The 16,623-nt window shown below is 47.8% G+C and overlaps 1 protein-coding gene across 1 annotated transcript; it reads left to right on the top strand.

Moving 5' to 3' along the window:
* The first annotated feature begins 1,946 nt into the window (after nt 1-1,946).
* Nucleotides 1,947-16,005, top strand: rgs9a (regulator of G protein signaling 9a). Its single transcript, XM_033971544.2, has 17 exons — nt 1,947-2,015; nt 4,514-4,610; nt 6,727-6,777; nt 6,904-7,010; nt 8,323-8,374; nt 9,135-9,193; nt 10,876-10,952; nt 11,418-11,499; nt 12,110-12,172; nt 12,336-12,365; nt 12,430-12,491; nt 12,875-12,988; nt 13,241-13,356; nt 13,512-13,599; nt 14,674-14,812; nt 14,980-15,062; nt 15,849-16,005. Exons 1-17 carry the CDS (start codon nt 1,947-1,949, stop codon nt 16,003-16,005), a joined length of 1,446 nt encoding a protein of 481 aa, XP_033827435.1.
* Nucleotides 16,006-16,623: the final 618 nt, after the last annotated feature.

Consider the following 16,623-nt stretch of genomic DNA (forward strand, 5'->3'; position numbering starts at 1 on the left):
TACAAGAGACAAGGAAAAATAAACAAAAACAGACAGCAAAACACAAAAAAAAAAAAGAGTATCTCCGATTGCCCAAAAAGGAGTGGGAAGAAGAAAACTTATTTAATCCCACCCCCTCTGCTATTATTTCTTAATTTTAGCATACTTTACTTCCTTTTCATGATTGTATTACATGATTACATTGGGGACTATGAGTTAAACTCATGCAACTTATGTGTTACATCATATTGGATAAGGTGCCAACAATGGTAAGGAAAGTTATTAATACCAAAAATGGTAACGGACAGTAAATACCAACAATGGTAATGAACAGCAATACAGCAATAGTAATGGACAATAAATACGACAATAGTAATGGACAACAAATACCAACAATGGTAATGGACAACAGATACCAACAATGGTAAAGAAATGGCAGATTCAGGAGGAGCAGTGTGGTTTTGGTCCCGGTCGTGGGACACTGGACCAGCTCTATACTCTCCATTGGGTCCTCGAGGCTCATGGGAGTTTGCCACAGTCCACATGTGTTTTGTGGATCTGGAGAAGACATTCGACCGTGTCCCTCGTGTTGTTCTTTGGGGGGTGCTCCAGGAGTATGGGGTCCGGTCCCTGTATGACCAGAGCAGGAGCTGTGTCTCTGCAGTCAGACCTGCTCCTGGTGCATGTTGGACTCAGGGCTGCCCTTTGACACAGGTTCATTGTTTTTATGGACAGAATTTCTAGGTACAGCCAGGGGCCAGAGGGGGTCCGGTTCAGGGGCCGGAGGGGGTCCGGTTCAGGGGCCGGAGGGTCTCATCTCTGCTGTTTGCAGATGATGTTGTCCTGATGCTTCGAGTCAGGACAGGCGTGTCTGTCTGACTTTGGGAACGCTTTGTGGTCCCACCAAAGGAGCTGGAGGAAGTGTCTGGGGTGAGGGAAATCTGTGAGTCTCTGCTCAGACTGCTGCCCCCACGACCCGGCCCTGGAGAAGAGGAAGAACATGGATGGATGCACTTCCCCAATCTCAGACAATAAAACACTGCATAATTATCAGAGTGGACACCTCCCCCTCAGTGCTGTGAGAGAGTACCTCTGCACCTCAGAGAGTACCTCTGCACCTCAGAGAGTACCTCTGCACCTCAGAGAGTACCTCAGCACAGTGGAGAGTACCTCAGCTCAGTGGAGAGTACCTCAGCACAGTGGAGAGTACCTCTGCACCTCAGAGAGTACCTCTGCACCTCAGAGAGTACCTCTGCACCTCAGAGAGTACCTCTGCACCTCAGAGAGTACCTCAGCACAGTGGAGAGTACCTCTGCACCTCAGAGAGTACCTCTGCACCTCAGAGAGTACCTCTGCACCTCAGAGAGTACCTCAGCACAGTGGAGAGTACCTCTCAGGGTCCTGCTTGTTTCCATGGAAATGTTCCTTTGGCTATAATATTCCACAGTGCGACATAAAACATTTCTGTCTCATGGAGAATGTTCCATGTTGTTTCTTACATTTGGTCCATGTACAATCTGTGTGTTATTCATACAATTGATTTTATTTCTTTCTTTTTTATTATTATTATTATTATTATTATTTATATACAAAAAGTCAGTTTGATTTATTTTCCCTATTTTTCCCTTTTTATTTAGATTTTTAATTTCTGATTTTGTGTTTTCCATTTCAAAACAGAAACACAATTCTCCTGATCAGACCGTGTGTTTAAAGTTGTTTGTCTCCATGGCGACCTCCATGTTCCAGGAGCTGCAGTCACACTGCCCTCTGCAGGCCGCTCCGAGTATCACAGGGACCTTCTGATAATTGGATCTGCTGAGCTCCTCCTCCACCGTCTCCACCTCAGAGCAGAGCAGTGACTCCACCTGTGCACTCCTCTCTGTGCACTCCTCTCTCCTCTGTGCACTCCTCTCTCCTCTGGACTTTGGGTTCGACTTTGACCCTCGAGCGGGTACTCTCCCTCAGCCATGACCATCCGCACCACCCGCCCCCAACGGGACCAGCACTACAGGCCCCGCATCCACTGCCTGAAGAAGGTGAGAGCCCTTTAGACATAAACGTATTTATTATTCAGCTGTGTCTGATGATGTGTGCATCCTGTCACCATGGTTACTGCTGAACATTCTGCCATAGAGATATATGCAGAACATGATACCACCGCAAAGTATCTGTAAATACAAAATAGGAGTCTGTTTTGTCCTGGGATGTGCTCAAGACGTCTACATTTAATCAAAAATACATCACAGTTGTTTATTTTATTCAAAAACAGAGGGTTGTATCTGACCAAACGTCTCAAAGGAGAAGTTTATTAAAGTAACTGGAATAAACAAATAAATCTTAAACACACCTGGTCTTATCTCCATCTGGGGCGTCCCATCACAGATACTCCACATATGTCAGTGGAGATGTCAGAGGCTTTCACAGATCAACATAATTCCTCTTTAAGCCTCTTTGAACCTGGGCCTCAGAGTCACTGTGACCTGCCACTAAAGCTCACACTGTCACTTTTCTAATGTAAAAGCATCAACATGGGTCAAGATGTTTGTGAAATGTTAAAGGGAATGTTAAAGGGAATGTTAAAGGAAATGTTAAAGGGAATGTTAAAGGGAATGTTAAAGGGAATGTTAAATGCCCTGCACCTGTGAGCTCATGAGATCAACATAAGATCAGTCGTGTCTTTATTTAAGAAACACTTTAAACGTCAGGATCATAAAGTTTCATAAAGTTTCATAAAGTTCACAGTTGTTTTTTGTTTTACCATCACAGAAAAATCTCTGCTCTGGTCTTTTGTCGTAAAGACGAGTCGAGCAAAAGATTCAGACTCAGGATTTAAAAACTGAAGAGTTTGTTACAAAGAAACTTGAATCACAAAAGCTGCTCATGAGGAGGTGGTGTCGTGAGGAGGTGGTGTCGTGAGGAGATGGTCGTGGGGAGGTGGTGTCGTGAGGAGGTGGTCGTGGGGAGGTGGTGTCGTGAGGAGGTGGTCGTGGGGAGGTGGTGTCGTGAGGAGGTGGTCGTGGGGAGGTGGTGTCGTGAGGAGGTGGTCGTGGGGAGGTGGTGTCGTGGGGAGGTGGTCGTGGGGAGGCGGTCGTGGGGAGGTGGTGTCGTGGGGAGGTGGTCGTGGGGAGGTGGTGTCGTGGGGAGGTGGTGTCATGGGGAGGTGGTGTCGTGAGGAGGTGGTGTCGTGAGGAGGTGGTGTCGTGGGGAGGCGGTGTCGTGGGGAGGCGGTCGTGGGGAGGTGGTGTCATGGGGAGGTGGTGTCGTGGGGAGGTGGTGTCGTGGGGAGGTGGTGTCGTGGGGAGGCGGTCGTGGGGAGGTGGTGTCATGGGGAGGTGGTGTCGTGGGGAGGCGGTGTCGTGGGGAGGCGGTCGTGGGGAGGTGGTCGTGGGGAGGTGGTGTCGTGAGGAGGTGGTGTCGTGGGGAGGTGGTGTCGTGGGGAGGCGGTCGTGGGGAGGTGGTGTCGTGGGGAGGTGGTGTCGTGGGGAGGCGGTGTCGTGGGGAGGCGGTCGTGGGGAGGTGGTCGTGGGGAGGTGGTGTCATGGGGAGGCGGTGTCGTGGGGAGGCGGTGTCGTGGGGAGGTGGTGTCGTGGGGAGGTGGTGTCGTGGGGAGGTGGTGTCGTGGGGAGGTGGTCGTGCGGAGGTGGTGTCGTGGGGAGGCGGTGTCGTGGGGAGGCGGTGTCGTGGGGAGGTGGTCGTGGGGAGGTGGTGTCATGGGGAGGTGGTGTCGTGAGGAGGTGGTGTCGTGGTGTTGTGGGGAGGTGGTGTCGTGGGGAGGTGGTGTCGTGGGGAGGTGGTGTCGTGGGGAGGTGGTGTCGTGGGGAGGTGGTGTCATGGGGAGGTGGTGTCGTGAGGAGGTGGTGTCGTGGGGAGGTAGTCGTGGGGAGGTGGTGTCGTGGGGAGGTGGTGTCGTGGGGAGGTGGTGTCGTGAGGAGGTGGTGTCGTGGTGTCATGAGGAGGTGGTGTCGTGAGGAGGTGGTCGTGGGGAGGTGGTGTTCAGATTCACTTCAGTGAAGATTCAGCTCCTTTAATTATCCACAAGGTGGAGGCTCTGTGTTAAATGTGTCTGTTGCAGGTGGAGGCTCTGTGTTAAATGTGTCTGTTGCAGGTGGAGGCTCTGTGTTAAATGTGTCTGTTTTAGGTGGAGGCTCTGTGTTAAATGTGTCTGTTGCAGGTGGAGGCTCTGTGTTAAATGTGTCTGTTTTAGGTGGAGGCTCTGTGTTAAATGTGTCTGTTTTAGGTGGAGGCTCTGTGTTAAATGTGTCTGTTGCAGGTGGAGGCTCTGTGTTAAATGTGTCTGTTTTAGGTGGAGGCTCTGTGTTAAATGTGTCTGTTTTAGGTGGAGGCTCTGTGTTAAATGTGTCTGTTGCAGGTGGAGGCTCTGTGTTAAATGTGTCTGTTTTAGGTGGAGGCTCTGTGTTAAATGTGTCTGTTGCAGGTGGAGGCTCTGTGTTAAATGTGTCTGTTGCAGGTGGAGGCTCTGTGTTAAATGTGTCTGTTTTAGGTGGAGGCTCTGTGTTAAATGTGTCTGTTGCAGGTGGAGGCTCTGGTGGTGGAGATGCAGGACACTAAGAGCGGAGTCAAAGGGTCAGAGCAGAAACTGAACGTGACCAGTATCCCCCATGTGATCACAGGTGAGAGGACAGGGGACACAGAGGACACAGGGGACACAGAGGACACAGAGGACACAGGGGACACAGGGGACACAGAGGACACAGAGGAGACAGGAGACACAGGGGACACAGGAGACACAGGGGACACAGGAGACACAGGGGACACAGGGGACACAGAGGACACAGAGGACACAGGGGACACATAAACCCTGGAGGACACAGGCTGAGGGCAGGGCCCCATAGTGATAATACACTCAGTGTTTATAGTTTTATAGTCACCAAAGGTTTTTTTAATCTTTGATAAACTCTTTGATAAATTCGTTCTGTTGCCACGTCTGCCCTGGGGCGAGTGAGGTCGTCTGTCTGTGCCATCGGCCCAAGTGTCTTGCCAAAGGACACAACAGTTTAGCAGCAGACGAAGCAGACTCAGAGATCAGGCTCGAGGTGGGAGGGCATCTGACATAAAACTACATGTCCCTGTGTGTCAGATGCCCTCCCCGTGTGTCAGATGCCCTCCCCGTGTGTCAGATGCCCTCCCTGTGTGTCAGATGCCCTCCCCGTGTGTCAGATGCCCTCCCCGTGTGTCAGATGCCCTCCCCGTGTGTCAGATGCCCTCCCCGTGTTTCTTGTTTTTGTCTTAAATCTGATTATTATTGTTGTGTTGTTTTATTATTGTTTATTTTAATATTTGTGACACTCGAGTCTTTAAACCTCAGATAAACGTGTTTGACTCTGAGGCAACGACAAAAACAGAAAACACAAATAGGATTAACTCTAAAGTCTGCTAAGGGTCAAAGGTCAGCAGCTCCAGAGCATCAGCAGAGGGGGAGGGGCTTACACAGAGGGGGAGGGGCTTACACAGAGAGGGGGAGGGGCTTACACAGAGGGGGAGGGGCTTACACAGAGAGGGGGAGGGGCTTACACAGAGAGGGAGGGGCTTTCACAAAATAACTTTTATCTTGACAAGAATAAATCCCAACCAGGAAAAGTTCGTTTAACTTAAAGTCAAAATGGAAAAGAAAAGTGAAAAAAATCTGTTTTGAATTTCCTCCTGTTTGAAAAATGTGTCTGCAGAATGAAACTACTCGAGTAAGAGTAATGTTACTTCAGAATCTGACCTGAAACACTGACCTGAAGCACTGACCTGAAGCACTGACCTGAAACACTGACCTGAGGCACTGACCTGAAACACTGACCTGAAACACTGACCTGAAGCACTGACCTGAAACACTGACCTGAGGCACTGACCTGAAACACTGACCTGAAGCACTGACCTGAAGCACTGACCTGAGGCACTGACCTGAAACACTGACCTGAAGCACTGACCTGAAGCACTGACCTGAAGCACTGACCTGAAACACTGACCTGAAGCACTGACCTGAAGCACTGACCTGAGGCACTGACCTGAAACACTGACCTGAAGCACTGACCTGAAGCACTGACCTGAAACACTGACCTGAAGCACTGACCTGAAACACTGACCTGAGGCACTGACCTGAAACACTGACCTGAGGCACTGACCTGAAACACTGACCTGAAGCACTGACCTGAGGCACTGACCTGAAACACTGACCTGAAGCACTGACCTGAAGCACTGACCTGAAGCACTGACCTGAGGCACTGACCTGAAACACTGACCTGAGGCACTGACCTGAAACACTGACCTGAAACACTGACCTGAAGCACTGACCTGAAACACTGACCTGAAGCACTGACCTGAAACACTGACCTGAAGCACTGACCTGAAGCACTGACCTGAGGCACTGACCTGAAACACTGACCTGAAGCACTGACCTGAAGCACTGACCTGAAACACTGACCTGAAGCACTGACCTGAAACACTGACCTGAGGCACTGACCTGAAACACTGACCTGAGGCACTGACCTGAAACACTGACCTGAAGCACTGACCTGAGGCACTGACCTGAAACACTGACCTGAAGCACTGACCTGAAGCACTGACCTGAAGCACTGACCTGAGGCACTGACCTGAAACACTGACCTGAGGCACTGACCTGAAACACTGACCTGAAACACTGACCTGAAGCACTGACCTGAGGCACTGACCTGAAGCACTGACCTGAAACACTGACCTGAAGCACTGACCTGAAGCACTGACCTGAGTCTGTTTGTGCAGGAAAAGACATCGTGACCTGGATCGTCAACAAGATGAAGAACAACACAGAGGGTGAGACGGGGGGTGTGTGTGTGTGCGTCGGTGTGTGTGTCGGGGTGTGTCTGTGTGTGTACTGTCCACATATATATGTACACACTCTGTATGTACTCCCGTGTCACACTGAGGTACTCCCTGCAGAGGCTCAGGTGTTGGGGACGATGCTGGTGGCCTATGGATACATCTACCCCATCCAGAACCACAAGAAGCTCGTCCTGTGCAACGACGCCAGCCTCTACCGCTTCCAGGTACTCCCCTCCACAGGTACTCTCCCCACAGACACCCACACTGTGCAGGTACTCCCCTTCACAGGTACTCTCCCCACAGACACCCACACTGTGCAGGTACTCCCCTTCACATGTACTCTCCCCACAGACACCCACACTGTCCAGGTACTCTCCAAACATAGACATGCACTTTCTCTGGGTACTCTCTCCCAATATACACATATGCTCCTGGGGTACTCTCCCACCATTGACATCCATGTTCTCTGGGTACTCTCCCAACATAGACATTCACATTTCTCCAGGTACTCTCCCTACACATGCTCCAGGTACTCTCAACCATAGAACCCCACTTTTTCCAGGTACTCTCTAGTTACCCATGTTCTTGGAGTATTCTCTCCCCACAGACACCCTCATTTTTCTGGGTACTCTCCCCCACACAGACACCCTCATTTTTCAGATTTTCTCAGTCTAATTTTCCAGGTCCTCGCCCCCAGTAGTGCTCCAGGTACTCTCTCTCACACACACACACTGACTTTGAGGTACTCTCTCTCTCTCACACACATTGATTTTGAGGTACTCTCTCACACTGATTTTGAGGTACTCTCTCATTCATATTTCGAGGTACTCTCTCACACACATTGATTTTGAGGTACTCTCTCACACACATTGATTTTGAGGTACTCTCTCTCACAGACACATTCATATTTCGAGGTACTCTCTCACACACATTGATTTTGAGGTACTCATTCATATTTTGAGGTACTCTCTCACACATTGATTTTGAGGTACTCTCTCACACACATTCATATTTTGAGGTACTCTCTCACACACATTGATTTTGAGGTACTCTCTCTCACAGACACATTCATATTTCGAGGTACTCTCTCACACACATTGATTTTGAGGTACTCATTCATATTTTGAGGTACTCTCTCACACATTGATTTTGAGGTACTCTCTCACACACATTCATATTTTGAGGTACTCTCTCACACACACATTGATTTTGAGGTACTCTCTCACACACATTCATATTTTGAGGTACTCTCTCACACACATTCATATTTTGAGGTACTCTCTCATTCATATTTTGAGGTACTCTCTCATTCATATTTTGAGGTACTCTCTCACACATTGATTTTGAGGTACTCTCTCACACACATTCATATTTTGAGGTACTCTCTCATTCATATTTTGAGGTACTCTCTCACACACATTCATATTTTGAGGTACTCTCTCATTCATATTTTGAGGTACTCTCTCATTCATATTTTGAGGTACTCTCTCATTCATATTTTGAGGTACTCTCTCACTCTCCAGTCTCTCTTTTCAGACTCCGTACTTCTGGCCGACTCAGCGCTGGGCGGCTGAGGACTCAGATTACGGTGAGACTTTTGTCAAAGTTTATTTAAAATAAAAACTGGAGCTCAGTTCTGCTCAGGTCTGGATTTAAAAAATTCAAATATTAAAGCAGAATTTTACTAAAATGGACAATTCAGACGTTTTTCCAGTTGTTTCTCAACATTTACTCAGCTCTCGTTTTATTTGATTCGTGCAGGTTTTTTTAACACAGAAAAGTTACATAAAACATTTTAATATAAATAAATAAAATTATAACTTTAAATGTTTGACTGGAGCTCGTCTCCAGATTCTTCTTGTTTATTCTGTTTCTCCAAGTGCAGCTGTTTTATGTGACTGTGGGCGGAGCCACTTTATGTATGTGGGCGGAGCCACTTTATGTATGTGGGCGGAGTCACTTTATGTCTGTGGGCGGAGTCACTTTATGTATGTGGGCGGAGTCACTTCTCTCTATGGAGATACATTAGATTAAAGCCAAACTGTGGAACTATCAGAGCAAAGAAATGATATCGTCATGGAGACAAACAAGTGCAGAACCTCCGGAAAGAACCAAGAAAGTTACATAGTGCATCTTTAAAAAAAATACCTTGGTAATTTTGTCTTGTTTCCAAAATGCTCCTCAGATTGTGAGTCGTAGTGTCACACACACGTCACACTCACACTTTTACACAACACACACGTCACACTCACACTGTTACACATGTGTAAAAGTGTGAGTGTGACGTGTGTGTGTTCTCTCACACACACGTCACACTCACACTTTGTGTTGTGTTTGTTTATCTGCAGCTATTTATCTGGCCAAGAGAAACATCCGGAAGAAAGGCCAACTGGAGCCGTACGAGCAGGTACTCATCTGTACGAGCAGGTACTCATCTGTACGAGCAGGTACTCATCTGTACGAGCAGGTACTCGCTGTACGAGCAGGTACTCATCTGTACGAGCAGGTACTCGCTGTACGAGCAGGTACTCATCTGTACGAGCAGGTACTCGCTGTACGAGCAGGTACTCATCTGTACGAGCAGGTACTCGCTGTACGAGCAGGTAGTCGCTGTACGAGCAGGTACTCGCTGTATGAGCAGGTACTCGCTGTACGAGCAGGTACTCATCTGTCTGCAGTAAGAATAAAAACACACAAACGAGTGTGAGGATAGGAACAGCCCTCAGGACAGAAGTGTCTCTCTGTGTCCTGCTCCGTCACAGCGACGTCCAGGGAAATCCAGGGATTACTTCAGTCGATGATGAAACGGGCCGTTTCCTTTGGAACGTCTTCTGCCATATTTAGAGTAAAATTCTGCAGCATTTCAGAGCTAGCTTGTTAGCGTAGCATCGCCAGGAAAAACAAACCGCTTAAATGATACGATCCAAAAATCCTGAACCTCCTTTAACTGCACCAGCTGCACTTCTGAGTCGGTAAAAACCCAAAAACATTAAGTGAATTAAAAAAAAAAAAACAGCTCAGTGTGCCAGCGAGTCAGCCACAAGAGCATGACCCCTGACCAGTGCGGTCATGGAGACGTCAAACTTCAGAAGCTTCAGTGAAGCCAGAGCAGGACCCTGAGGTTTAAAGGAGCATCACTGTCCGTTTGGTCTGAGTCGTGTCCAGAGTAAAAAGTAAAAACACACATTTTAAACCAGATGCTGTGCCTGTGCTGAATATTTATTATAGTTTTACATCTACAAAGTGACAGTTTGTGACAACAACAAAAATAAAAACACAAAACAGGAAGTGATGTCACAAAAACATGAGGTAATTTATTTACACAAGTTTCATCAAAACTAACGAGAAGTTTAAATGTTTTATGTCCACGAGAACTTTGTGTGAAAGTGAACTCATGTGTGTCTCTGTGTGTATGTGTGTGTCTGTGTGTGTGTCTCTGTGTGTGTCTGTGTGCGTGTCTGTGTGTGTGTGTGTCTCTGTGTGTGTCTGTGTGCGTGTCTGTGTGTGCGTGTCTGTGTGTGCGTGTCTGTGTGTGCATGTCTGTGTGTGTGTCTGTGTGTGTGTGTCTGTGTGCGTGTCTGTGTGTGCGTGTCTGTGTGTGCGTGTCTGTGTGTGCGTGTCTGGGTGTGCGTGTCGGGGTGTGCGTGTCTGTGTGTGCGTGTCTGTGTGTGCGTGTCTGGGTGTGCGTGTCTGGGTGTGCGTGTCTGTGTGTGTGTCTGTGTGTGTGTGTCTGTGTGTGCGTGTCTGTGTGTGCGTGTCTGTGTGTGCGTGTCTGGGTGTGCGTGTCGGGGTGTGCGTGTCTGTGTGTGCGTGTCTGTGTGTGCGTGTCTGGGTGTGCGTGTCGGGGTGTGCGTGTCTGTGTGTGTGTGTCTGTGTGTGCGTGTCTGTGTGTGCGTGTCTGTGTGTGCGTGTCTGGGTGTGCGTGTCTGGGTGTGCGTGTCTGTGTGTGTGTCTGTGTGTGTGTGTCTCTGTGTGTGTCTGTGTGCATGTCTGTGTGTGTGTGTCTGTGTGTGCGTGTCTGTGTGTGCGTGTCTGGGTGTGTGTCTGTGTGTGCGTGTCTGTGTGTGTTGTGTGTGTTTTGTGCGTCAGGCTCACTATAATCACCTTCACAAATGGCTGAATCATAAGTGGGATTTCATCGTGATGCAGGCGTCAGAGCAGCACAAGTGAGACTCATGTTTATTTATTATTATTATTATTTATTATTATTTATTATAATCGTTGACACCAGGGGGCGTCAGACACTTCAGTAAAATGGCGGCCCTCAAAGGGCCAGATGTAAAATACACTTTACTTTACTTTTTAAACTTAACTGTTTCTGTATTTATTACTTATACAAATATCACATATGGATGTGAAAATATGTGTAACTGTGAATCTCCTGATAAAACGACATTTTAATATCAAACATTTAATTTACTGTGGGCCACAGAAAATGATGTGGAGGGCCACATCTGGCCCGCGGGCCTTGAGTTTGACACATGTGGTTTACTCCATTTCACTCTAGAAAAGTTACACACTGCACCTGTGTGTGTGTGTGTGGGGGCGGGTGTGTGTAAATGTATGTGTGTATATGTGTATGTGTGTGTATATGGGTGTGTGTGTGTGTGTGTGTGTGTGTGTGTGTCCAGGGCGGGTAAAGAGCGTCTCAAGTCTGACCGTGTGGTTCTGGACTGTCAGGAAAGAGCCTATTGGATCATCAACCGCCCCCCGGTCAGTGAATAAACACAACAAACACACAACAAACACACAACAAACACACAACAAACACACAACAAACACACAACAAACACACACAACAAACACACAACATACACACACAACAAACACACAACAAACATACACAACAAACACACAACAAACACACACAACAAACACAACAAACACACACAACAAACACACACAACAAACACACACAACACACACAACACACACACAACAAACACAACAAACACACACAACAAACACACACAACAAACACACACAACAAACACACACAACACACACAACAAACACAACAAACACACACAACAAACACACACAACAAACACACACAACAAACACAACAAACACACACAACAAACACAACAAACACACACAACAAACACACACAACAAACACACACAACAAACACACACAACAAACACACACAACACACACAACAAACACAACAAACACACACAACAAACACACACAACAAACACACACAACAAACACAACAAACACACACAACAAAACCACACAACATGTGATGTCTCTCATGTCCCTCATGTCTCTGTCTCTCTTGTCCCTCTTGTCCCTCATGTCCCTCTTGTCTCTGCAGAGACGCACTCACAGTGCGATGGACACAGGTCCAGAGCGTCTCCTGGACCCGAGCTCAGACGAGGTGAGACATAAACAGTCCATCTGGGACAAGACAAAACATGAACAGGGCGTTTAGGAGGCTGTTGGTGTTGTTGTCGTTGTTGTCATCGTTGTCGTCCTTGTCGTGGACATTTTGTTGTGTTGTGTCTTCATGAAGTTGACGTGTGACTGTCCTCTGTCCACAGAAGATCACGTTTGACCAGTACAGACGGATGGTAAGTCCAGACGTGATCCTGACGTGTCCAGACTGAGTGAAACTGACCTGCTCTTCTCCTGTAGAACATCTTCTATCAGCAGACCATCATGAGGTCAAGGGTCAAGTCCAGTGTGTCCCTGGGAGCGTAAGTCACACAACATCACAACAACACAACATCACAACAACACAACATCACCTCACAACATCACAACAACATCACATCACAACACCACAAAACAACATCAGACCACACCCTGATCCACCCTCTTCTCTGGGGGGGCGTCCTGAGCAGACCCCGGAGCCTCAGCGGCTCCTCTGGACGTGGAGGAGCAGCGGCTCTACTCCAAGCTCCTCACTTTATGTCTAAGGGAGCGCCCTGTGGAGGGAACACCTCAGCCGTTTGTCTCTGTGATCTTGTGCTGATGAGTCTGATGAGTCTAAATCTGTGAATGGAACATGTCCAGGTCTGAGGATCAGGACAGAAAACACAACGAGCCTTTAAATAAACAACATGTTTGTTTTTTTCAGTTTGGTCAAATATGTGACGACCTACAAGAACCACGACCCTTTTCTGGCCCCGTGTTTGCCCAGTAACCCCTGGCAAACGGACAACGACGCCTACTGGACCATGAACATGCGCAGGTCAGACTCTGTCCTTCTGTCCCTGTGTCCCTGTGTCCCTCGTGTGCAGGTCAGACTGTCCCACTGTCCCTCTGTCCTTCTGTCCCTCATGTGTCCCTCAGATATAACACACACATATAACACACACATATAACACACACATATAACACACACATATAACACACACATATAACACACACATATAACACACACGTTACCACATACATGAGCAGAGGTGTAGACTGTGACTAAACTCCACCTGTGGATTTTCAGTGTGGATGTTCCCACTAAGATGCGTGTGGAGCGCTGGTCCTTCAGTCTGTACGAGCTCCTGGTCGACCTGAGGGGACGCGACGACTTCAAGATCTTCCTCAAGAAAGAGTTCAGTGGTAGGTTCCTCTCGTGGTTCCTCACGTGGTTCCTCACGTGGTTCCTCACGTGGTTCCTCACGTGGGCAGGTGGCGTGCTCTGAGCTCTCTGTGTGTTGTGTGTGTGTGTCGTGTGTGTGTGTGTCTGTGCGTCGTGTGTGTGTGTGTCTGTGCAGGGGAGAACCTGGCGTTCTGGGAGGCGGCTGAGGAGCTGAAGTGGGGCACAGCGTCGTCCATGTCGGCCAAAGCAGAGACGATCTTCAAGTGAGTCACGAGGAACAGAACCAGAACCAGAACCAGCCCCTGTGGCTCCAGACTCACTGTTTCACTTTACATTTCCGTCACATTTACTGAAACTCGAGTCAGAACAATCTGAGTCACACAAACCTGGACTAAACCTGGACTAAACCTGGACCTAAACCTGGACCAAACCTGGACTAAACCTGGACTAAACCAGGACTAGATCAGACCCGGTCTAACAGTAGGACTCGGGCTGGACTCATCCATGCAGCTCTTTCACTTCTGATACTAATATCAATACTTTTGGCTTTTGGTGTCTGATCGATTCCCGATATAAACCGATACCGATACCAGGACTGAAAAAGGCATTTTATTTAAAAACTCAGTTAATTTACTACAAAATGGATCTAATTGTTTTAACAGCTCTGTGTGAATTAAAGATTAAACATGAAACATTCTGGAAACATCTCGTCTGATCCAGTGAAGCTCTGAATCAGATGAACCGATATCATGGAACAATACTAGTATCAAATATCAGTGTCATTCCAGGAGAATGAGCTGGATCGGTATCGGTATCGGCGTGTCCCCAGATCAAAAGAGGACATCAGGGTGTGGTTCAGGACCATCTGAAATGTGACGTAGTGTGGCTTTAAAGGAGTCATGTGGATGTGTCTGCCTTTAGCTTCTCTCTGTGGATGTGTTATTGTTTTATCTGGAATGTTCCACAGTCTGGCATTAAACTACAGGCACAGAGTTTCAGGGACAAGACTCAGAGAATTCAGCTTTAATTTATCAACAGAAGAAACGATTAATGATTTAGAGCGGAACATTTCACACAAAGCTCAGATTAAAGTCTAATAAAACTGTCAGAGTAGTGCCTACAGTTAGCATCACACCCACAGGAGGAGGAGGTGGAGAGGAGGAGGTGGAGGAGGTGGAGGAGGAGGAGCAGAGCACAGTGGGACTTAGAGCAGGACAAGACGTGATATTTGTTGAACAGTTTGTGGGACTCGACGTGAAAATTGTACAGTTCAAAGTTAATTTTCTCGTGTGTCCCGTGTGTCCCGTGTGTCCCACGTGTCCCGTGTCTGTCCACAGGACGTTCCTGGCTCCTGGCGCCCCCCGCTGGATAAACATCGATGGGAGGACGATGGGTCTGACGGTGAAGGGCCTGGAGCATCCACACAGATACGTCCTGGAGGCAGCACAGACACACGTCTTCCTCCTCATGAAGAAGGTGAGACAGAGGGACAGGGAGGGACAGGGAGGGACAGAGAGGGACAGAGAGGGACAGGGAGGGACAGAGAGGGACAGGGAGGGACAGTGCGGGACAGTGTGGGACAGAGAGGGGACTAATGTCATACAGATCTGTCTTCAGCCCCTGTGTCTTTGCTCTTTGTGCAGGACACGTTCTTCCGTTACCTCAAGTCTCCCACGTACAAGGACATCCAGAAGAAAGCCCTGAGTCCAGAGGCTCATAACTTCAGGTGAGTGAGGAGGACGAGGAGGAGGACGAGGAGGAGGACGAGGAGGACGAGGACGAGGAGGAGGACGAGGAGGATGAGGAGGGGGAGGAGAGGGAGGAGGTGGAGGGGAAGGACGAGGAGGAGGTGGAGGAGGAGGAGGTGGAGGAGGACTATACTGATGGGGCAGAGTTCCACTCACATGTCACACATTTCCTGCAGAAACATTTAAGAGGTGAGTTTGACTCCTCCCCTTTTCAGCAGCAGAGACTTGATGTCATGAAAGGGGAGGAGTCAATATCATGAAAGGGGAGGAGTCAATATCATGAAAGGGGAGGAGTCAATATCATGAGGTCATATTGGGTCATGTTGCCTTTAAGAAAATTAAAAACAGTGAAGTTACTGAACTAAACCTCAACGACTCACAGCAACAGGGTCCTGCCCGAGTTTGACTCTCGAGCTTTTGTGTGTGGAGTTTGCGTGTTCTTTCTGTGGAGTTTGCGTGTTCTTTCTGTGGAGTTTGCGTGTTCTTTCTGTGGAGTTTGCGTGTTCTTTCTGTGGAGTTTGCGTGTTCTTTCTGTGGGGTTTGCGTGTTCTTTCTGTGTTTGGGTGAGTTGATCATGTGTCCCAGAGCTGGACACTGAGGTGGTCCCTGCTCCTGATGAGACGTCCCACGAGCCTGAAGGACGGGACACATTCAGAGGACAAATGTACCTCTGGGACAATAAAGTGTCCCTTAAATTTACTGAGAAGATAAATATGTAGAAACTGGATCTAAAACAACCAAACTCACCTCACTGTCCCCCACAGCCCGGCTCAGCTGGAGCAGAACGCCCAGAACCGCAGCCCGGGCATCCACCCCATCATCCTCTGGCAGCAGGAGGAGGTGGAGAAGGCCAAGGCCGCCGCCGCCGCCGCCCCCATCGACGTCAAGGCCATGATGAGCAAAGTGGACCGCAAGAAGTAGAAGAAACACCACCACCTCCTCCACGAGTGAGGGAGCAGAGATGGGACGAGGGACAAGGGACGAGGGACGCCGCAGTGTTTGTAGACAATTTGTAATAAATAGGGTCAAAAGTATCGAAAATCTGAGACTAATAGAAACTAAAACTAGTATCGAAACTAGATACTCGTTGGAGTGAAGACGTTTGGACGAGTGGACAAACGTCTTCACTCCTACAACTTTTTGTCCAACTACAGAACATCATAGAACCTCTGGACGACTGAAGTATTACACAGATATAAAGCCACATGGGAAAATTAAAGAAAGTAACACTATTTATATCATCGTGGAATCAGAATCACTATTGAGTTTTTTCTCTAGTATCGAAAAAGAATTTTTAATTTTATTATCGAGACAACACGACTTTGTAAAGTTTGTAAAGTTCAGTTATTTACTTAATTATAATTTTCCATTCACTTAAACATTACAGAAATGTCATCTTAAAGTAAAAAGCTGTAAAAAGTTGTTTGATTGTAAAGAGCTTAATAAATATAATAAAATACAAACGCGAGCTATACCATGAATTTAAGTTTTCATTTTGTAACACACTGAAAAAAGTTAATGCTTTCTCCAATCACAACG

The sequence above is a fragment of the Periophthalmus magnuspinnatus genome, chromosome 8 (genome assembly GCF_009829125.3).
Source record: "Periophthalmus magnuspinnatus isolate fPerMag1 chromosome 8, fPerMag1.2.pri, whole genome shotgun sequence".
Lineage (NCBI taxonomy): Eukaryota > Metazoa > Chordata > Actinopteri > Gobiiformes > Gobiidae > Periophthalmus > Periophthalmus magnuspinnatus.